This window comes from Pieris brassicae, chromosome 12 (assembly GCF_905147105.1).
Source record: "Pieris brassicae chromosome 12, ilPieBrab1.1, whole genome shotgun sequence".
NCBI classification, from domain to species: Eukaryota; Metazoa; Arthropoda; class Insecta; order Lepidoptera; family Pieridae; genus Pieris; species Pieris brassicae.
This window is the reverse complement of record NC_059676.1, coordinates 9,443,403-9,468,434: the sequence shown is the minus strand read 5'-3', so window position 1 is coordinate 9,468,434 and position 25,032 is coordinate 9,443,403. Positions and strand designations below refer to the sequence as shown.

Genomic DNA, 25,032 nt, shown 5'->3' with positions numbered 1-25,032 from the left:
ATTTCTGCAAAAACCCGTCGTCTTGTAGTCGATATCAACTCCGGGGAAATAAATACAGATAATACAACTTTCTTTACAGCTGTGATGCTTTTTGACATTCAACACCTTTTGTCTTCAGTCACTGTGACCACGCACGCTGTAAAGCACTAATACTAAAAACTTAAAATTATGTAAAATAATTATAATAAGTTTATAATAATACATAGCTTCAATCCGGTAAAAAAGTGTTTTCTTTCAATGTGTAAAAGCTATGTTAACAAAAGACAATACTAAATAAAATTTGCCAATCGAATGTTACACGCAGTGACCAAGGGAAGGTGATACATAGAATGTCTAGTGTTTCCGTGTCCCCGTCGAAATTCGTGTCCCTATTATGCATAATATACATCTTTACTCTACACAAACCACTTGCCATTAGTAAACGTCCATACCGTGGTGAGTTTAAAATGAGGTTTTCTTGGCTTCGATTTTCCTATCGCCTGCGGATGACTTAAAAGCATTTTACGGAAGTAATTTTCTTGAACTATGCGAATGAAAGTTAAATTAATTGGTAGTTTGAGTTCACGGTTTTAATAATATGAAACGTCTCTAAGTAATTGGACCAAACTTTGTGTCTGTTTCATTCATTGAAAGCTTACATATTCAATTAACGCAAACATGATAAGCCATACAATTGAAAGCGCACCAATATATAGATCCTCACCCAACTCCACATACGGAGACAGCGAATGGTAGTTCGGGAAAATAATGCGCATAGGCTCTGAGAACTTGGAGAAACTGATCGTGGTTGCCACGGAAGGCAAATGATCACGTGGCCGTTCACCAACCAGATGTACTGATACAGTGAAAACCATGATCCTCATACACTGTCATAAGAGAGACACTGGACAGACACTGGTTGAAAAAGATAGTCCGCTCAAGATCCTTCCTTGCTTACCACGACGCTCAGACAATTACCAACTGAGAGAGTGAGGTTCAGCATTCCGTCAGCTCAGGTATAAGATCAATCCGGTTTTATACTCTTAGTTTCGATAAACTGCTTAATTCAGGTAAGCACGAAAAGCAGATTAGCACATTATACCGTATCCAGTGGCAGTGTAACCGCTTTAAAGCTTAGGCTTTAGGGCTTGTCCTAAGGGACAGGCTTAGTTTAGTTCAGGTATTCTCCCTTATGAGTTTAGTTTTTGTGGGTGGACCATACGCTCTGAAGGGATTCAAGCCACATTGCCAAGCAAGCTTACTGGAATCCTCAAGGCAAAAGGAAACGTAGCTGCCTACATACCTGGCTGAAGCTGGAATTATGTGGAGTGTAATTAAGAGAGATGTCCAGGACAGATCAGACTCGTTTTCTACGTTCTGAACCACTTGGGTGATATAGGGTTTTTGTCACTAAGCCATTTCGTCAATAATATCGTTTTCTAATTGTTATTTAGAGATTTGTGTTTAAATGAAGAGAGTGTGAGGAAACGTGCGTATTTTATTTTAGTTGGCTTGCATGCACCAGCCATCTGTATAACGCATCTCGTATAGTACTAATAGTTGGTATTAAATAGTATATTTATAAATTTCATTCAATCCTCAGTTAAAAATCACCACGACTACTCTCTATCTCAACAGCCCTAATGTACTGAGACAAGCTACGGATAGAGTGGTGTGGAGGCAGCAAGTCGGCGTATCGGTTAGGGGTTTTCAAGACAAGCACGTCGTTCTTAATTACTTTTCCCAAGAAGAAAAGTTTATTTACAAAATTATGTACATTTTTTACGAAATAGATGGCTTACGATTTGTGAACTTGACTCAAGTAACCATTAACGACTCTGAGCGTCTTAAAGTGTATTTCATTTGATTATCCAAGTATAATCTCGTGGATATTGCATGAAGTGTACCAAACTCAATCATAGGAAGCACTCCCTAGAGACTGACGTCAAGAAGTAATTTTCGCACAGCCTAAGTGCCTTGGGTGATTAATGCTTTCACCTACTTTAAATGTGAATTACGGTTAAACTTGAAACCGCGTTGACAATATAATGTAATAAAAATATGTTAATGGATTACATAAAGATGTAAGACGATTTCTATATAAATAAATGTGTGCGTGTACTAGTGTACACACGTAAGAAGTGAAAATTCTTTATGACCTTATTTTTCGAAAAATGATCTACTATATGCAACTTAAGAGAAATTTGTTAAATAAAGTTACATTCGATAAAGTTTAACAAAAGGCTTTTATTATCATAGACATGAATACAAATAATACAATTATTTCATTTTACTGAGATTATTACAGAAATTCATTAATTATAATAGAATTATTACTATCATTGTTATCGTTATTATATATTTTTGTCATTAATGGCTTCGAATCTTTTTGAATCAACCTTGTTAGGGACAAGAAAAGGATGGCGCGTTAATTTGCTCTCATCATCATTTTACATAAAACATTTACACACAATTCGACTATATGTTATTTTTGTTAAAAAGAATAATCTTAAATCTATAGTTTCAATATTTGTAAATATGTGATCACTATGTATCTACACATTAATATAGTTTTTATAACACCATGCGCCTATTTTATTTTAGTATAATAGTTTTTTGTTACTCAATAAATGTAAAATAATGTAACAACTATTTTAAAAGAGTATGTATGGAGTTTCTTGTACATTCTTCTCCATATGAATGTACCTTTTGGAAGCAGCAAATGGGGTCATTTTAAAACAATATTATTAACAGTCACTCTCAATAGTGCCTCTTTAATTAAAATAAATGTTTTGACTTTGACTTTGATCTGCTACTTCAATGTCCTGATAGAACATTTATACAATCGCTATAGCATTGTATAAAACATTTTGTATTTTCGTAAAATTGTGATAGGCGCGTATTGTTAAATGAAAAGAAGAAAGGCCGCTTTTGGGTTATACATACGTACATTGTTTACAAAATTCATTAAGCCTACCTAATACCCAAAGAAAAAAGTAATCTCGCTTACTCACACTTAGTTATTTCTACCTTCGAGTCCAAGACTTACCTGAAACAAGTAAAAATTACATTAACATTTACATTATTCTGTAGTCTGTAATCTACTTGATATCCCGTAATCCATACATAAACTTGTCCTAACGTGGGTTGAGAACAGGATTAAGTCGTTATCCTTTATACATACTTTGCTTCTGGCAATTAGCTGTACAGTTTCAACGTTGCACGTCAAGGAATACGAAATTCTTCTCGTATCACCTCGACATCCGTCATTCTACTACTGGGCGTTGTTAAGGCAGTTTTACCGCACTCCACCACTATGTGGAACCAGCTTCCCACTCAAGTATTTCCAAACCAATTCGAATTACGGTAAGATAATATTGTACCAATTCCTAAAAAGCCGAAAACGCACCGTGAACCCTCTAGTATTGACAATATCTATGGGTATCATTTAACATCAGATAATAGTTCTGCCCCATTGCCCCCGATTGGTGACTGGTCGTACTTAAATTCGTGTATGCGGTGATGTCAGTTATTTTGACTATGTATTTGCGTGTTGTTCCCACGAGAATATAAGTGCGTACTCCTATCTCATCATGCCTCCTGCTAATATCTTTGACAATCTGAGACAACTCTTTGTTTTAAATTTATTTTATTATTATTTATTATTTAAGATGTCACGTGGAATACGGTGTAACGGTTGCAGCTCCTTACAAACGTTGTGTAATACAGAAAAAAACTTGGCGATTAAAAAGAGTGGCGGAGAGTTTATTGCCAGTTCTTCTCTTCCGTTCTACGTCCTTGATTTGAGAACTGACTGACTTTTTTTTGACGTTCATAAGTGTACATTGTGTTACCTATATGAATAAATGATTTTTGTCTTTGACTTTGACTTTGCATCCTGTTTATAAAGCTACTCTTTGCCCCGTGTTAATGATTAAAAGCTTATTAAACTCTTAGCAATAAAGAGTATATGAAGAAAATAAATATTTAAAATAAGATACGCATTGTAGCAGTGTGGAAGCGATATTGGCAGTGGTAGCTTGTGACTCTCACTCTTAAAGTGGTAGGCTCGATCGCCGGCTGTATACAGCTGTGTCCTAGCTGTCGAAACGCTAGGACAACATGATAAAACCCGATATGCCTTAGACCCATCGACACCATATATCAGGGACAGAAGGCTGACCACCTCCTTGCCTAGAAATAGTCAAATGATCACGAAACAGATACAGAAATCTGAGGTCTAGACCTAAAACATTGCCACCGGTTAAATATACGCTATGTGTTGATGCCGGCATTCGAGGCAGTTAAACAGGTCAGGCTTCCCACTATAGGTAGTCTGAATAAGATTTATACGTAGCTCAAAGTGATATATTTATTGCTGGGCAGCGTTATTGGACACTTTGTTCTACGATCTAAAATGTTTTATCTAAAGCGAACACATTTTTCTCTTAAGCCTTAAATCTTGAATAATCTTGTGCATACGTATTAATTTCAGGATAATACTTGTCATCCGTTTTATATTCGTACATTTCCTATTATGGTGATACCGGTTAATATAAAGTTGTAAAGTATTTGTCATATTTACTTGTATATAATAAATAATGGTATGTATCTATTGTATTGTGTCTATATGTGTGAGAAGTGTGTTGTAAAGATGGACGAATGTTTCAAGGAATAAGCAGAGTAATTGTATAGTTGCCAGTCCATATACTATGAAATATGTGGTTAAATTTATATGTATTGAAGTACTCTACAGTATATGTAGTGGGTATATGAGATCCTAACAACCCTACGGATCCTTTAGTACTGACGTACCCTAACACATGAATATATAGTACGTGAGGTCTGCAATAACATCCTTAATACTAACACCAATTCTTACGTACATAATATTATTCTTGTGAGCTTGTGTAACTCATCTTCAGCTATTAATGTTAAAATAGTCACGTGAGCCGTGTCTGCAGTTGGTCAATGTTCAAATGATGTCTGAACAGTAATTATTATTATTATTTTTCCTTACACACAACAAGCGAAAATTATAAACTTCTTGACTTAAGTCCGTTTTCGACATAGGTGTTTTCCAGATCGTTCTGGCCTGTCTCGGCCCAAGAGTGGAGCGACTAAAAGCTTTATCTGCCTGTAACAAGTCTGCTTGTAACAAGTTTTATTTCATTTTTTATATCTCTTGTACTGTCCACCTTTGATATTCCATTATAGCTTAAGTCCACTTGCACATCTCTATGCAAAGTGTCCCCAGTTCTTTTGAATACTCTGTGTAACCCAATGTATCCTTGTCCAATTCCTGATGAGTTGGAATTTAAGGGAATTTCAATCAAATTCAAAATATTGCAATTTAAAAAATAATTATGATTGTATTAATATGTTATTTATCTTCAGAAGGCCTTTACCCAAAATGAGTCCAAATGGCTGAACACGTATTATTAGGAATTAACTATGTTTAATTTGTTAGTTCATCTGATATGTATTTTTTTAAGTATGGACTAACAGTATTATTAATTTTTATTAACAATGTTGTGTCGCCCAGTTGAACCAGTTGTTTGAATTATTCCGAATTAATTTACGAAAGTCATGAAACACTACTTTTAATTAAAATAGCTACGATTGAGCTATTGTTTCACAAAATGTCGGAGAAATATCTTATTTAAAATGTTTTTATGTTTTCTGTTTAATAACAAATGGTTTTATACTTGGATATTTAACTTGAGCATTTTCATGTCTGAACTTAATGGGATTTTCCAGTCGGAAAATGGGTTTTCAGAGAATCGCCTTCGTTGCTCAGTTGCAACATACATTTTTATTTAATTGTATTTTTAATTACATTGCTAATTTTAATATTATAAATGCTGTGTCTTCAAATTCTAGCTGGTATGGATTCGTCTTTATAGTCCAATTTGAAAATTAATTTTATTAAATTATTTACATCATGTTATATAGATAATTAAAGTAAAATCAAAAAAAAAAAACAGAAAAAAAAAATCAGTATTTGTAGCTATTCATTTTTGATGTACAATTATGGTGAACATAAATATTACAACAAATTAAAAAATAAAGTTATTACACTTCCATAGTATCAATTCCAATTTTAGCTTTTACTAATAAATAAATCGTTTGCAAAGAAAATGGTACATTTATATCATTCAATTATAAAAATCCGAACAATCAGCCACACAAAAATAGGCATGCAAATGTCATATTAATTTTCATTCTGTCATATAAAAGTCAAAGTCAAAAATAGGTAACACAATGTACATTTATGAACGTCAATATAAAATAAATATACATTAAATGCTTCTAATTTTACATTTACTGCCAGTTCTCAAATCAAGGGCGTAGAACGGAAGAGAACTGGCAATAAACTCTCCGCCACTCTTTTTAATCGCCAAGTTTTTTTTGTTTTACACAACGTTTGTAAGGAGCTGCAACCCTTACACCATGTTCCCCATGACATCTTAAGTAATTAATAATAATAAATTTAAAACTAAGGTTCGTCTCAGATTGTCAAAGATCCTCTATCAGCAGGAGGCATGGTGAAATAGGAGCATGCACTTACATTCTCGTGGGAACAACACGCAAATACATAGTCGAAAATAACTAACATATGGAATAACAAGAATATTAACATAATAAGTTAAGTTGTTTATAATTGTTGTTAAACTTATGGTCTAAATACTCGTACACGCTATAATAATAATAATTTATGGCAATAATATGGTACAAAAAGGTGGTACAATAGTAATTTCGCATATTCTGCCACACAAGGTGCCTGAGCCACTTGGTTGGTTTTTACAGACGGAATTTGTAAAATTGCGTATTTTGACCGCAAGAGGTATACATTAAATAAGTTTTAATATGTTAAAAGATTTCATACCCTGAATAAACGTAAAATAATGCATTAAGTTGCCCCTAATTACACAGATCATTCAAATTTGCCAGTGCAATTTTCCATCGCTTAGTTCGCAGTCTGCGCCAGTTTTGACAAATCTTACAAGTTTAAAAGTAGTTTTTCATGAAACATCTGTTCCTTAATAAGTTGCATTGTATAAGCAAAATTTCATTGCAATAAGTGATTTAATAGGTTTATTATAAAAAATGTAAACCTAACGCGGCATTAGTACTTATTTGTTAATTAAATATAATTAAAATCATCAGTCGTCGAGGCAGAATACGAAATTCCACTAGTATTAACTCGACGTCCGTCATTCTACCACTGAGCGTTTTTTAAGGCAGTTTTTGCCGTTATGCAGCGTTATATGTTATGCAGTGCTGGCCAATAGCTTCAGCGTGTGAATCTCATCCCTGAGGTCGTAGGTTCGATCTCTAGGGATCAGAGTCGCACGCACGGCAAGTTCCAGGACAATCTAATAAATAAGTTCCGATGTTTTTTAAGTCGGCTTTTTCTCTCGGCCTACACCCTTTGGCTTCTTTGCCGATAAGTAGAGATGTCTGCTATACAAATTTAATGTACTGGAATAATTGATACGTGTATCTTATATTCCATAATAAACGTATTTTATTTTTATTCTTACTTTTACAAGAGGTTGATCAATTACTTGCTGACTTGCAATTTTTTGCCAAATTCATCGTCGAAGTGTGATTCCTACTCACTTATACGTTTATAAAAGATTTCAAATACGCAAATGCAGTCACTAAATGCAACAATATAACAGGTATAACCATTGCGAGCATATCATCCCTATCCGAAACTCAGGAATTTCTGAATATTATTATACGGTGTCAGCTGAGCCTGTACCAATCCAGTAGAAACATACTTTACGTATAATGTATTTTTTTATTTAAAGGAACTTCACGGAGAACCGTTCCATACAATCCTATTTGTAACATCTTAATTTCGCATCAAATAAAAATTGAGCAAACTTGTAGACATATGAAATAAAATAATATATATATATATATATATATATATATATCTATGAATTGCTGTTCGTTTGTCTCGCTAAAACTCAAGGATGGCTGCACCGATTTCGCTAATTATGATCTTAAAATATTTGTGAAAGTTCAGGGAAGGTTTAAAAAGTAGATATCCAACGATCTCGTAACAGGAAAAGGCAGCAAATAATTGATTAGATTGCACGTGGAAGATCCAGTGGTGGACTGCACAACCACAGGAATCCCATAGACAATACAATAGAGAACCAGTCGGCCTTGACCAAGGACACTTAAAAACACCACCTTTGTCATAAACGCTATCGTTTCTCGTCAACCAATATTTATTTTAAGATCGGAAAAGCCGCTGCCTGAAGCGAAGCTGAAGCATAAGATTCTGTGAACAGCTTAAAGCGTTCATAATCTCTCCATACAGATGTAAGCCAAAAACTAACCATTTATATTTATGACATACAATGAAAATTTATGAGCCTCGTGGTCATTCAGTGACGGAAGGGCTTTGATAAGGTCAGATGTACTTAATGGAGCTTAAGGGAATGATATAATATGTATTTTTTTATTAAAGAAACTACGCAAAGTAATTACTTGTACTGAAACGGCAGTAATCACAAATATATAAGTATGAAGCTTGCGTCTTTTTTATTAATATTTTAAGATAAAAACAATTGATTCGCTGAGATTAAAACCTCGTACCTTTAGCATTAGATTAAAGCAGATGTCGTAGCTACGACATCTGCTTTAATCCTAATAAGTTAGATTTTTTTATGTAATAGTAGGCAAACGGGCAGGAAGCTCTATACTAGGCTCTAGTCACTCATATTCCCAGAAAGCTCGCAAGTTGTTAGCCTTTTAAAAGTTGATAGTTGAAAAGTTGAGCTCTTTAAGAGCCCTAAGTCGAATTGGTAGTAGTGCTTCAGGGGGTACCAAGGCATAGTGGTGGTGCGCAGCAAAACGACGGACATCGAGGTGATACGGGCGGAATTTCGTATTCTGTAATGACGACCATGATGATGATGAAACTCAGCAGCAGGTATTAATTCAAACAACTCCTCTGACCACTCTCCGTGTCCCTGTGTAAATGAGGTAGAAGATGCAGAGTGACCCCATATCTATACGCAAGCGATCAAGCTGCTCGAAAAGTGACTGGTGGTCGGTGATTCAAATTGCTGTTTGCTGAAGTTGATAAAAAATATCATGATTTTTATTTATTTTATTTATTTACACTTCGTTACACTACAAAATAAAAATAAAAATTAACATAATTAAATCAAAAGGAGGGCAACTGGCGGCCTTATCGCTTTCGAGCGATCTCTTCCAGGCAATTGTGAGTAAAGAATAAAAAATGTATTAAATTACATAAGATAGGCAAGTAGTGCAAATACATGTAATACACATTTATTAAAACAAAAACTAAACAGGAATAAAATATTAAAGATACATTAAAGATAGAAAGTAAAAATACACATAAATCACGATAATTTAAGATAAGTCTCACGTCAGTTAGTAGTTAGTAAGAAAGTTAGGGATACGATGATTTTTGTTATAATTAACTCTTCGTACATTGTTTTTACGGTACATATTTGTACTTATAATAATGACATGATCTCTAGTTCGTCACGCGTATGATTTATATAATGATAACAAGTGTAGCTCTTCCAGCGTTTCTCTCGTCTGCTCACAAAAAATAAAATCCTTATTCTACAAACTACGAGATTGCGGAATTAACAGTTTCGAGAAACGTGTGGCTAACATCTAACCCAGGTTTAATTTGCCTTGTAGCTTCAAAGGAGCTGGGATGATCCTCTTTGCAAAACTGAATTCTAAAACTTATTAAGTCAGACTTCAATAACATGAATCAATTCGCATCCCAGCCTTCTTAGGAGTGCCCGACAACTGTCCTGTGGCTTTGAATTGCTAAAAGAGTGAATGCAGTCGTATTGCTCGACACACGCTATATTTAATTATTATGTTTAGGTATTATTTAACTAAATAAACACCAACCTGTTACGATTAGAAACAGGAAAAACGTATGTACCTAATAAAGATTTCAAATGTACATCTAATATATAAATTAATTAATCAATGGCGCTACAAACTTTTTTTTATAGTCTTTGCCTCAGATTTCTGTATGATCATATGTTAAACTAATAGGCAAGTAGGTGATCAGCACCACCTCACGATTTTTTCCTTCACCGTTCGAGCTAATGTTAAATGCGCACAAAAAAGAAAATCCATTTGTGCACCGCCGGGGATCGAACCTACGACCTCAGGTATGAGAGTCGCTCGCTGAAGCAGGCCAACACTGCTCAAATTCATCCAAAAACATATCTAAAATATATCAACAGATAAATAAATATCGACCCCGAAACGGGACATTTGAATCCCAGACATGTGAAACCGCGGTTATATTAGGTAAGGGGCTTTAGGGGTTACGAGGCATCCAGAAGTGTAGTTGAAAAAATATCGGAATTACTAAACCGTCCCTGCTTTTGTTGTATGAAAAAGCGCGCCATTTATGAAACACAAAAGTCTCGCAAATAAATCAAAGAACGTCGATAAAATTACCGAAGATTACTCCATGCCCGGCTGCTTCCCCAGACACTCGACCTCTCGTTATCAATAATGAATAAGCATTAAGTTATTTCAACGCAAAGTGGTTGAGAGTAAATCAAAGAAACTTGACTTAATTAAATTACGGCTACTTGAATGGAGAGCGCTTTTTTGTGCCGAGTGCTCTAAATTTGTTTAACTTGTAAGGGAGTTTTAAATAGATTTCATTTTAATAATGACCGTTAACAAGTCTTCTAAACGTGCAAAATTAAAATGCTGAGAGTTGACTTTAGACTGTAAAATGTAAAATTAGAAGCATTTAATGTAAAGTTTTTCTTTGACGTTCATAAGTGTAGATTGTGTTGCCTATATAAATGATTTTTGACTTTGACTTAAAGTTTTAAATCTGTTATCATTTTCTATATAAAATTGTCAGTGTTGAATCAATTATGATGATATATCTCCTGAGAAAAATTTTGTGTGTAATATGTCTGAAAATTGGTTGGAAGATTATGTGCCCTCGTAGTCATAAGCGTGGCTACTATTTTTGGCATGACTTATTTTAAAAAAAAATACCCTTTTACCACCTACCCATTTTATAATGGCGATCAGCTTGTATTAATTTTCTGTGTCTAAGAATACTCCAACTAGGCATCTTAATATATGCATCGTATAATTACATCTTAACATAGGTACGGGATTTGAACGCATAAACTTAAAGTCGAAAGCCGCGTGTCTAACCACGAGCAGTGCTTGAAATTATTACCATAATTCATATGTGAGCGAAATAACTTGAAATTACGAGATATTGGTAAATTTTAGAATTGATAAGTTGGGCGAACCGCAAATAGTAAGCAAAATTGTATCACTAATTTATGTTTAATTGAAATTGATTACGACGTGAATTTGACAATTCATATTTGACGCTCTTTGTGGCTGGGTTGAAAATGGACCAAGGTATACGTAATTATGAGGTGTATATTTATTGATACACCTGTAAATGATATTTCCTAAAATAAACTGCTAAAGAAAACTAACACTTCAGCTCCTCTGGTTTCTAGATTAGCTTGGTTGCTTGTCACACTTGTCGTTACTTCGGTCTAAGGCATACAGCCTTCCTAACGATATTAATTGCGCACATATAAAGAAATATGTGTGTGTATTTATTTATGTACACGCGTTAGAAGTTAGAAGAAGAACTTCTTTTAAAACAAGATAAAAATCTTTTCAAAAATTTTGTTCTTCGTTTGTAGAAAAATGACACTACCAATAGAAAAACGGTATTTAATATATTGAAAGTTTTATTATAACGCATTATTTAGTTAAATAAAGTTTATTTCAATGTAAAAAAATATTTCTACATAATTCAAAAAAAAAATTATTTTAAAATGTTGACTATGCTAACTTCACGGTGTCGGTTTTTGTGACAATGTGCGCGCGCATAGTAAAAATGTACTAAAAACATTTTTCCCTAACGCGCTAAAAGATCGCGACCTCAAACTTAACTTCATAAATCTCATTGGCAGTACTGTGATCCGAAAACACGACTTCGGGTTACAAAGACGCGCGTTCAAGCCATTAGGCCAGCTCTGCTTAAACTGATGTAACCCTCTGGAAAAATGTTGACCGACATTGTATATATGTTTGCGAGTGTGTGTATGTGAGTGTCTGTCAATGTATATAATAATACATACATTGTTAATTTAGTAAACTTTACACTATCATACTGTAAATTATCACCTAACCTGTGTATGTGTGTGAGTGTGTGCCAATGTATGTATTATTACTTAATGGTTAATCTAATAAATTTTACATTATTATAGTACAAACTATTACCTAACATCTAACATAAAATTTAGTGTCAACATTATTTTCAACTATTTCATCGTGGTTAGCATTATTTCACAGTGCAACCGTCTTTTTGCACTCATATTTTGTTCTTTATAAGTAATCACTCAAAAAACAGAATAATTTATTGGCATAACTTGTGCGAAAGGGTTTTGTAGTGCGTCTGACTTTTCTACGCTTATTTTTGAAGTGTTGGTCATAGTTGATAAGCGAGTGTTTGCGTAGAATTGTGTCAAGAATGAACATTTGGCGAACAGAGAGTACCTTCCACTGTTTGTGTCTCTGCCATGGGTCAAATGAAGGGAAGCTCTAAGCTCTCTCTATTTTGAAAAAGTGGAGTCACCCCTGGAAGCGATAGAATAGCTCTAGGATTGACATTGTGCCAAGGAGAATATTTCCTATAATGTAATCGAATATTCTTTGTTAGTGATGAAAATGCCTTCATTGATAACACACACGTACGTGTACGATGTATCCTCAAGGTAAGCTTGGAAACATTTTAATATCAACATAATTGCAATTAATATCAATTTAACATGATATTAGCTACTTATTAATGGAGGCTGACTATAAAGGAGATATTGTTACGGAGGCTTTTATTAAATTTTCTAGGAGAATTCTGTTAATATTAAAGCGGTTTTAAATTTAATATACTTCAAAACATGTTACTCTTTATTACCCAATGTCAATCGTCATTTCAAAAGTTAAGAAAAAGTGTGGCTGTGGCCCTCAGATTTTGGTTTCTGTTTCATTATCATTTGTCAATCTAATAGGCAATTTTTTCCCTGACACACGCCTTTTTGGGTCTAAGGCAAGCCGGTTTCGTCAGGATATGTTTATTCATCGTTCGAGCGAATGTTAAATGCGCACATAGACAGAAAATCCATTCGTGCCCAGCCGGGGATTGGACCTACGACCTCAGGGTTGAGAGTCGCACGCTGAAGCCACTAGGTCAACACAGTTAATTTCAAATTAAAAATAATCTAATCTAAAGTAATATATATTATATATAAAATGCTGTTCATAGATATTGATTTTTTAATCAAATTTAATAATAAAAATATAAGTGAAGCTTATCTTGTTGATTGTATCCATTCTTCATTATTATTAGAGTTTTATTGATGAATCCATACAAACATTTGTTAATTAACATTTCTTAGTATCAGTATTTGTTGAGTTAGTACTCGTATAAGTTTTAAAAATTTAAGTTATTTTTTGTGGGCTAGTATTGTATGGCCCCTTATAAAAGCCTCCTTCATATTTTTCCATTTGTCTTTATTTTTCAGTTTTGTTTTCAATGCATAATTCAGAATAATTGTCTGGTTTTGGATGATTGGGATTCTTACGTTGAAAGTGCATAATTATAATTGTTGTCACGTTGGGCGCTTTTTTGAGGTTGTTCTACTCTTGGCGTTTTAGGGGAAAATGATGAGAGTAAATTTGTACGATGCGCGCGCACACCGTCACAAAAAACCAACACCCTGAAGTTAGCATAGTCAACATTTTAAAATAAAAAAAATTAATTTTTTTATTTTCATCATAACGCATTATCTAGTTAAACGTCCTGACGTTGATTTTACTATATCAATTCTACATAAGCTACTCAAAATCTCCTACCACATCTGTTATTTAAAATTTCCATTTTCTAATAAAAACAACAGTCTCGCAATTACTTCTTCTGAACAAAGCCATCGCGCAAAGGCTTTGTCTGTGTGAGGTGCCTTGTGTCATATGGAATATGTTTTTGTGTGTTTTTAGAAGCATTGTTCTACCTTTTAAAGAACTTTTACGTGTATTAGAAAACAGAAAAATGTCTCAAGGTAATATTAAAAACTTGGACCTCATTTGCTTCTAGATTTCAGTATTGCAATAGTCATCGTAGTTAATAACTCTGAGATAGACACCTACTTGTAATGACCTAGCTGATCACCTACTTGTAATTAGATAAATAACTATCAAACACAGGATACAGAAGAAGCCAACACCATGTATTGTAGCGCCAATTATTTTTTGATAGCCCAATTCCAACCTTCAATTACCAGGCCTCAAGGCCGATAACAACAAAAGAGACTTCGTAATTTAAATTCTGACTGGTAAACACTAGTAAACAACTTGTCTTTTGATATTTTTTATGTTTGTTAAATACTTGGTTCACGAATCTACACACACAAAGAATCTACTTGGTTTCACAATTAATTATTAATTGAAAAAATTGACTGAAAGATTTGATTTTTTATTTTATTAATATTTAGGGCCAGGGTGCCACTCTTTTATTGCCCCGAGGTCTCTCGATGCCCTTACGAATTAGGATGATTCCAAAATTAGTCTTGCACTTACTATAAAGATACATCAAACTACGTCTTCAAGCTATTAGGTATTAAAAAGTGAATTTACAACTTGTTGGCTTTGGCATAATGCCACCAACCATGGAGAAACCGTTTGTAACGGAATGAATGTTATGCAAAACGCATATTAAGGCAATTTTAAACTTTAAAAACTTTTTATTTAGGACCTTCAGAAATGTAGGTGATGTTGGATGCTATACCTTTTCGAAGGCCTAAAAGTTATGGGACCTGGCTTATATAAAACACAAACGAAACATATATTTATTATTTTCATGGTAATGGTTATTGATGTGAAAATGGTGGTAACCATAGTAACTATAAGTTTATAAGTGTGTTTTATATAAGCCCGAAACGTTTCCAAAGAGAAGTCTATAGCAAAATAACAGCCATGATTTGATTTTATTGGTATTACGTATATAGACTAGTTTTTAGTTTTGTTTAATTATATACAATTAAAAGGCGTAAAGCCTTCGAGGCAAAGGAGGCCTAATATCGGTGCCTGCTAATGATCCGGAATTATCAGAATTTTTTTACAGAACAAACGAAAATGGGCAGGAGGCTCACCTGATGTTAAATGATATATGGACACTCTCAATACTAGATTGCTCGCGAGTGCGTTGCCGTTTTAAGAACTAGTACGGTCTTTGAAGGATCCTACGCCAAATTGGTTTAGAAATACTTCAGTAGGCAGCAGATTCTAAATAGCGGTGGTGCGCGGCAGGGACTGCCTGACGTGGACTTGTGGAAGAGTATTTAATTGAGTTTTTTGAAAAAAATACTTAATTGCATTAAAAGCTATCTTTAAAGCTATGAAAATCAATCGAAGATGGAATTGAAAACGATCGAACAATAATCTAGTACGCATGATAAAGGAACTGTTCGATAAATGAAAAAAATTAACATTCATTAATTTTGCATTTTTAAGGAGAAACGCTGGTGAGTGGGATTCAACACATAAAATATTTGAATTAGCTGGAATATAGTATCAGTGACCTCAGAGCTGGTGCATTTCTCGCTTAACGAATAATAAAAGATGCGACATTAAAGGTACACTGTCACAGGGACCAAACTTTTTAAATTTATTTTAGTTACCTATTTTATTTTACCTGGATAGGTAAAAAAAATTATGTACCACAAAGAACGGTTCGGTGGCCGTCGATACACAATCTTATACTAGAATAATAAGTCCTGAGTACATACCTCGTTACAATATCTTCTTACCAGGAAGAAAGGCACACAATATTATCAGCCGTAAGGATTTGGAGAAATTCTATTAGTTTGGGAACAAAGAAAGGTTAGACTGATGCTAATACCTTGCCTCACGATAGTTCTCAAAACGCACACAACACTCACTATAATATTCTTAATAGTGGATGTAACTATTATCAATTATAATTAACAAAAAGAATATATCAAAATAAAAATTTGTTTAACGTAACCCGAGTAAAACACAACAATGACTCAACTAATAAATAAATGACGATCGGCCGAGAAAAAATATTTGGGATCATCTTCATAAAAAATTATTAAATTGAAATTATGTAATTCGAACAATTGTTATTATTAGAATATTGTAAATACTGTATTGTATTGGAGTTTTTTATTATTACTATATATAATACATACATTTTATAGTCCCTAAGTGCATTGCATTATTTATCTTTATTTATATATGTAGTGTGGGATCACTTTCCACACTAAGACGCCCATTTCATCCGTTGTGCGTAAAGTCCTGCCTAATTAGCCAGCCTAGCTCCTTCAAGAAGCTTAGAAGTTTCCTGGGCACTTGGCACGCTTCGCGGAGCGACCTCACTGCTCCGATATTTTCTGCTTGTTGAGAAGCCACAGCCACGCCATCCAGGACTACGTGACTACATCTTAACCTAAATTCTATTACTAAATCTAGAACACTTACAGTGATTGTGACAGATATTTGGAAAGTCCCAGTTTGGTGATTTTGCTCCCCTTGATGCCTTCATTGACAATATTTGTGACGGTCAAAAAATTCTTCGTCATCGTTGACTCTTGTGACGACACTAAAAAACCATAAATTATAGACGGGGTCGAACCAAAAAATAAAACCAAACACTCGAAACTTACTTTTTCAAACAACACATTAATTTGGCAACAGTAACACGCGTAGATATTTCAACAATAACAAAATAATCAAAAATTTCTCTCTGTTTCTTTATCACAGTACTTAATCGATGCTTTTCATTTTAATCTATTAATCAACATAAAATATTCCTTAAGGTTTCATTTGCCTTTGAGTGTATTTAAAAGGTTATATATATATATATATATATATGTATATAAACGTTTATTAAGTTATAAATCAAAAGAAAAAAGTTTATTTTGATTTACTATTTTAGTCATAACTTTTTGAATTTTGTAGTTAGTTATAATAAAAACATACAACCATAACTGTAGGGAAAATGATTAGCTAAAAAATATGTCTTTAAAATTTTTGTACGATGGATAGTTTAGGAGATATAGCCAAAAACGTGTTTTCACCCCTTTTTCCAAGATGGCGGCCGATGTACAACTGCGCCAATCCCACAAACTAACTACTCCCACTAACAAATAAACAAAATAGCGTCCTCTAAAAATGTTCAGCCCAAGTAACATTTTAATGGACTATTTATAATTGTTACTAGGGCCCTATATGTAAAATATCGATGCCTTCTATAGAACGAGCATTAGCAGTTTTTTTATAGAAAAAACTACAAAAATAGTTAATAGTTAGTTAGTTTTTGAAGTAAAAAACTTCTTTAGCATTCTTGTGATTTGAAAGTCGATGAAACCAAACAGCGACAGTAAAAAGATACTGACACAGAAATTCATAAGAGTTGTTTGTGTATTTGATCATGTTATTAATTAAAAAAAACATTGATGCACAAAAAAATAAGAGATAAAATTTATCAATTTCATAAATTCATCACTTTTGGATGTGAAAACTTTTTAATACACTAATTTAAAATTTAGACATTGTATAGTGTTTCCTATCTAATTTTCTCCGACGTTTAATCTTATAATTTATTGTCTGTCTCTTTTCACTGTGTTGTTTGTTTCATCGACTTTCCAACTTTAATTATAAAGTCAAAAAAGTCTAAATTACATATTATTCATTATATAAAACTTTATTAACCATTTTAGTGTTGATATCAAACTTAAAAATTAAAAATACATTCATCTCATTATCTTGTAACTAAAATTATTAAAAATTCACTTCTGCCATGTGTGAATGGCACACGTCCTTTAAATTTTTGTTTATCAATTTATTTATTATTATTATGTAGGTTAAGAATATTGTTAATACAGTATATTTGTGTTTTGGAAATAAATGATCGCCCATCAATAGTTGACAAATTTAAACCGTGAGTGATACGAGAGTGATAACAAAACATTAGGTTAATATATATCCAAACCAAGAAGCATTGACCCGATTACGAAAAAACTTTAAAATCACGATTTTTTAAGCAAAGACATTTGGTAATCAAAAGAAAATATTAAATATTAGTCAATCTACACGCACACATATGACATGTTATTGAACAAACCAAGTGCGACCACTCAGGGTTATTGTAATCTCACACACTTGGATGTTGTTGTCCACCTCTAGCCTCAGTTAAGAATATTACTCTTCTTATAGTGGAGAGAAGTCAAACACGCATATATATATATATAGATATTAAAACATGTATAATATATTTAATATTACATTATAATAGTTATTAACTGTAACTTCACCTGTTACTACGTTTTAAACTATGAAGGACGAGTCGATTTAAAAATGATACGACGGAAGCAGAGATCCTTTTTATTGTTAAAATAACGAAAACGAAATATGGAAATAATGAATTATGCATACTCTTTCATATAATATTCAAATGTTTTGGATTATTTTGCATATTTTTAGTATATTTCATGAATTTTGTCTACAAAAGCCAACCATTCCAAATTGGCTTTCGACTTCGAGTCGTTGTTAACGGTGACTTTAAATTATTTAATTAAGTTTTGGGCCTAATCAGAGGTTTTAAAACTGTTGATTTAGTCAAAAAATTAGTCTAATTGGCCAAATTCAATTTCGTATCGTTATTTTCTTATTTAATTAAAATTATTCTACAATTAGAAATTATTAGATGAATTTATAATTAGATTAACTGACGGCACTGAGTCCAGCTGCCGCACTCTGCAATATTCCACGAGATTGTTAGTACTTTAACACAATATTTCACTTTGGTGATTAATAGTATGGATTTATGGTATATTACAATTTTAACGAGTTTTCTCAAGTGTTCGTTTATATCGGTAATATAATATCAGTTTTTGTATACTACAGGAATTATATTCCATTGAAGTATGTTCTTCAGTTCAAAGCTTTAATGTACATGAAAATTTTAGTATATATTCACATCGTGCAGTTAGCAATACTTGCTAGTTTATTATTACTTGGAATTTTCATGATTTTATTGCTTTTATTTTTACAAACATATGTCATAACATTTTACTTATAAGTGTAGTGTTACATATTAGTGTTCTATCATTTCTAGTGGCTTCAGCGTGCGATTCTCATCCCTGAGGTCGTAGGTTCGATCCCCGGCTGAGCACCAATAGATTTTCTTTCTATGTGCGCATTTAACATTAGCTCGAACGGTGATGGACAACATCGTGATGAAACCAGCTTGCGCTTAGACCCAAAAAAGTCGACGGCTTGCGTCAGGCACAGAAGGCTGATACAGAAATCTGAGGCCCAGGACCTAAAAAGGTTGTAGCGCTATTGATTTATTTTATTTATTTCATTTAGTAGTCTTGGAAATTCAAAATACTTAATAAGTGAATATTTTAATAACGCTTTTAATATATTTTTACTATTGTCGAAGAACAATGGAGAACAATTCATCCCAACTAAAGGGTCCTTCCTCGACCAGTATAACTACTGAATATACTGCCCCAGTGGCTAAGGCCAAGAAACTTTATGTATCCTTCGCGGTCGAATTAACGTCGTTACCACGTTTCAGGGTATGACGTCATCGTAGTGCTTTGTAGACACAGATTGGAGGTGTGGTTACACTATTACTATAGCCGTTCAAACAAATAAAGTTGACATTGAAAGAAAACAATTTTTTTCTATTAAAACCCCAAGACAAACAAACTGCGAAAATAGAGGACACTGTGAGTCATTTCTGCAAAAACCCGTCATCTTTTCGTCGATACCAACTCCGGGGAAATAAATACAGATAACACAACTTTCTCTACAGCTGTGATACTTTTGACCTTCAACACCTTTTGTCTTCAGTCACCGTCACCACGCACGCTGTAAAGCACGCGAAATGTCGGAAAATTTAAAATTTTGTAAATAATTATGAGTCGATAATAATACAAATAGCTTTAATCCGTTTAAAAAATTGTTTTTTTTCAATTTTTGATCTAATTTGCGGTATATCCTGCTAGTACTTAGGACCTAGTAGTACTACTAACTTTTTTATCACAAACCTGGCAGAGGGCCGTAGTAAAATGCAAAGGACGCTTGGAGAGTATGCGTGGGGCGCTTTCAGTGGGTTCATCTTACTCTCGAGTAAGCGTACCGTGTACTTTCAACGATGCATGCGCCAAGTCTTTTATATTTCTTATATACCAACAGAAGTCGTATACATTATATTAATACCGCATACCACTAATGTTGGTCCAGTGTATTAAGATTTGCCTGGCAAACCCCGAGAGCCCATCTTAAGGGCTGAGGTGTTTTTAGTGGGTGGGTCTCGCTACCCCTCTGAATAGCAGAGGAATTTGAGTGTAGACCCAACCCCACAGTCCCCGCGTCAAGCTCGATATCCTTGGCGCGGACCTGCGCAAGCGCATTTTCACGTCATACAAGAAAAAAAGTTTATTAATATTGAGGTTCTGCGTTTGAATCGCGGCTTTGCCCCAATATAATTTTCTATATACCCAATAAACACTTACTGCTGCGAAGGCAAACATTGTGAAGAAACCGGCATGTCGTAAAAGTTAATACATGTGTCACATTTCTGTTTTTGTTTTATTTTGAATCTAATAGACTAGTCGGTGATCAGCCATACGTGCCTGACACACGCTGTTGACTTGCGCACATAGAAAGAAAGTCAATTGGGGCACAAACCTACGACCTCAGCTATGAGATTCGCACACTGAAGCCACTAGGCCACTGGTCGTTTGATCGCATTCCATGATAACAAAATGTATTTTTTATATTACAGCAACTTGGCCAATGCATTTTTACTCTCATTAAAAATTGCTAACAGAATCCCCATATTAAAAAGTACGAGTTATAAGCCAAAAACAAAAGTGTTGTGTAATCAGAAAAATAATTTACAAGCCGTATAAGCTTACACGTTTAATAACTCGTGAACTGTGCATGAAAATTGTAATTGAAACTGAACAATTTAACGTATTTTTAATTAAACATTCAGGGCTTTATAAAAAACTGTTACAAAGACACAACAGACCTGATTTCAGATTTAATTAAGGGAAACAAAACACTATTCTGCAGCCAATTTATTATTAACATTATTTACAAAAGCTTTTTTTATACAAAGCTGGATAAACGTTTGGCCCCAATCCTACCTCATGTTAAGTGAAATTTAGCCTATTACGCCTGGGACGCCCTAAAACTCTTAATTAATACTAGCGGACCCGATACACGTTGCCCTGTCTTAAACTATGAATATTGATCTTGAATTGGTATAATTAACTAAAAGTATATTTCAGAAAGAAAGTGTTTATTATTCTAATACTTTATGATATAGAACCTTCTTTGTTTCTGGCGCGTATAAGGTTACACCAAAAAGTTTGAATTGTAAAAGCGCTATGCACTAATTTGCTATGGTAACAAAAGTCATGATTACTTAATATGGCGGTTAAGTATTCTTAAATTTTCTAATTTTCCGCGCAACTTGCTTATTTTTTTCTTTTATAAGACTCTTTCCCTGAGAAATAAACACAACAAGAATAGTGATGCCGTGACCAAGGGACATATTCAGATATCTGAAATAAAATCATCACACGCCTCCAATATAATATAGCTTATTTTAATTAGATAACTTTAAAAAATAATCGGCAAAAATAATAAAATATTAAACTTTAAATCGAAGTTTCGTATAGACCGACGCTTTGCAGTGTTAAACAATTATTCGATACCTTCTACATACACACACCTAATAAAAAAATCAATTCCTAATGCATCTAAATACGAAAAAATCCTAATTATATCGGTAACAAACATCGAAAGTATTTTTAATTAAACGAATATTCAGTACAGTTCATTTCATGAACATATCTTGGCACAAAGCGGGAGTGTAGCTGCCAAGACTTCATAAAATACAGGCTATTACATGACATCTAGGCTTAACACGCGAGTTGGCCATGTTTTCATTTCATAGATAATATAGTATTTAGACTGTCTAGGGATAATGTGTCTCAGAACTAAGCGTTACTATGTACATATTTTAATGATGTTCCCTTAAGAATCGTCAACAAAGAGGAACTTATCTACGATTAAACAAACCATTTTTACTATCTTCTCTTACCTTCTCTGTAACGGCTATCCTCAATTCTAGTAGTGAGATGAGAAGGTTATAAAATATATAAATAAATCAGTGGCCCTACAACGTTTTTATGGCTAGGCATCATACAATTGAACGTCTGTTGACTAATTACAACATATACAAAGGCCAAACACAGACAAAATTATCTGCCTTAAAACTGTGCAATTTTCTTTAAAAAACATAGAAAACCACCACAAACGCGGATCTTAACTCGGACGTGACCTCAAAATCTAAATCTCTAATGACAAAATTATTGAGAAAACTCAACAAGAAAATCGACTCGGAATGAATTTGAACTGGGTCGAAAGCTCAGTTTTCACAGCGAAGTAAGTCCTTTGTGTAGAGTTGCAATATTGTACCACTCAGTTCGTTATGCACCTTCACATTGATTCACCGAGTTAATGTCGTATGTTCCAACGTATAAGTTACGGTTCTAAAAGTTCCGTGTTCTATTTACATTTTAGTTAAATATACGGTCCGTTCATGAGATGTCAGATGTCAAATGATATACATTTATTAGTGTACAGTATATAGTAACAGTTACAAGCAGACGTAAAGTTAGGGTTAGATATCACGCTTGTGTGGAAGTCGTTAAAAACAATAGATTTGCCGATTACAAAAATGCTGGAAATTAAATGACCGTATTGTGAATTGAATTTAAACGGTTTTCTATTAGTTAAGTCAAAAAGATACTAATTTTTGAGTGTATAAAAGTTTTTGTTAAAAATCTAAATCATATTTTTTTACCATTTTTATATAATGCAACAAACGTTCTCCTGCATATTTCAAGCGATTAGATTATTAGCGATTAGGATATTAAACAAAGTATAAAAGTACCGACTGCAGCGCTATCACACGGTCTGATTTGTGGATATAAACTATCCAGGGTGCCATACAAAAAAAAACCATTCAAATCGGTCCAGCTGTTTAAGAGTAGTTCAGTGATATACACACGTACAAAATAATTATTTACAAAAAGATTTATGATCCACTCTTCATATTACAGCAACTATATCTATAATTTATCTTTATAAGCTAATCTATACTAATATTATAAAGAGGAAACATTTGTGTTTTGTACGTATGTTTGTAATGCTTTCACACAAAAACTACTCGACCGATTTCAAAAATTATTTCACCATTAGCATATTTATTGACTGACATAAGCTATATAACATTTACAAAAAAGGGATTCCTAATAAAACAATAAGATCACCCAAACTGTAATAAATATACATAAAAAATCTGTCAAAACTCTGACAATCTAAACAAAATATATTAGATATATATTCGTTGTTAAATGTAATCTATTGATTAGATTATGAATGCGAGTGTGTCTCTAATAATAAGAACGGAAGTAATTAAAAACTAAGAAAACCAAGGAAAATAAAAGTTTGATAACAAAAATATATTTATAGTCCGACATAGTAGACTTTCCACTACGACAAACTAGTACTTTATAATCACGCAGCATATATTTAGCATGTATTACGTCGTCTGTAGTAATTTTAACAGCAGTTATCCTTTGTACAATATACAGTTACAGAGCTGCAAATTTCAAATTTCTCATGTATGCCTTTATAAGGACTACATCATAAACAAGTTACTATGGTTATCCATATCACAAGTTCTTATCTAGTTTGGAAACCCGTCTCCCAATACCGTCTCAACTGTAATCTTATTGTTGTAAATGTTTTATGGGAGAAAATAAATAAAAATATTATTATTATAATCCGACGTTGAGCTAGTGTTGGCTTAGTTGCTTCAGCGTGTGACTCTCATCCCTGAGGTTCGATCCCCGGCTGTGCACCAATGGACTTTCTTTTTCAGTGAGCATTAAACATTCGCTCGAATGGTGAAGAAAACATCGTGAGGAAACCGGCTTGCTTTAGATACAAAAAGTCGACGGCTTGTGTTGATCGCCTATTAGACTATTAGATTGAAAAATGATCATAAAACAGATTCAGACATCTAAGGCCCAGACCTAAAGAGACGATTGGTAAAATCTACTAAAATTGATTTATAGTACACCTTCAATCATGACCAACCATGTAATCAGCCAATTGTTAGGGAGATAGCCTCTAAGATGTATTTTAAAATAATAAGCCCTTGTACAAGAGTAATATTTCATTTAGTTCATAAATTTGTCTACAGATAAGCCCCTAATAATATTCGGAAACTATTAATAATTCATCAAGAACTTCTGGGTCATATAACAGCTCATAGCCCCCAAATTAGCCACAATACCGAAGGCTTTAAAATAGACGAATTTGTGATACACTGCTGTAGTATTTTTAATGTTTTGTCTTCACTGGTTTACATTGTAAATCGTTTTATTACGTTCGAGTAACGTAACGTAAAAGTCTAGTGCGAGGGGTTTAGGGTTAGGTTTTGATGTCCGTTTTAAGGGCCATAAAAGTAAAACTGAGATTAGACTTCGGGGTTTTATGGAATTTGTAATGGGAGTCAAAAACAGGTATATAAATAGCTTCCAAATGAATAGGCACGTATGTCATTGTGGAAACTTTAAATTATGCTTAACCATTTTCTTTCCCGAAAAAAATGTGTGCGTGTACTAGTACGTAATACACACATAAAAAGTGAAACTTCTTTATGACCTTATTTTCCGAAAAATGATCTACTATATGCAACTTTACAGAAATTTGTTAAATAAAGTTAAATTAGATGAACTTCAACAAAAGGCTTTTGGTATCATAGACATGAATACCAATAATACAATTATTTCATTTTACCTTATTACTACTAAGATTATTACAGAATTTCATTAATTGTAATAGAAA

At 33.4% G+C, this 25,032-nt stretch overlaps 1 protein-coding gene across 3 annotated transcripts in view; it reads right to left on the bottom strand.

Moving 5' to 3' along the window:
• LOC123717389 (synaptotagmin-7) overlaps positions 1–25,032 on the bottom strand; it is a 178,759-nt gene that overhangs the window by 126,981 nt on the left and 26,746 nt on the right. For 2 of the 3 annotated variants that reach the window (XM_045673354.1, XM_045673352.1), the window contains exons 2-3: positions 16,749–16,872; positions 16,564–16,684 (exon numbers count right to left, since the gene is read on the bottom strand). The exons of the other annotated variant lie outside the window; for it this stretch is intronic. In XM_045673354.1, coding sequence (XP_045529310.1) covers positions 16,564–16,684; position 16,749 — 122 coding nt within the window. In that variant the 5' untranslated portion in view covers positions 16,750–16,872. The remainder of the gene's footprint in view (positions 1–16,563; positions 16,685–16,748; positions 16,873–25,032) is intronic. 3 annotated transcript variants of the gene reach the window in all.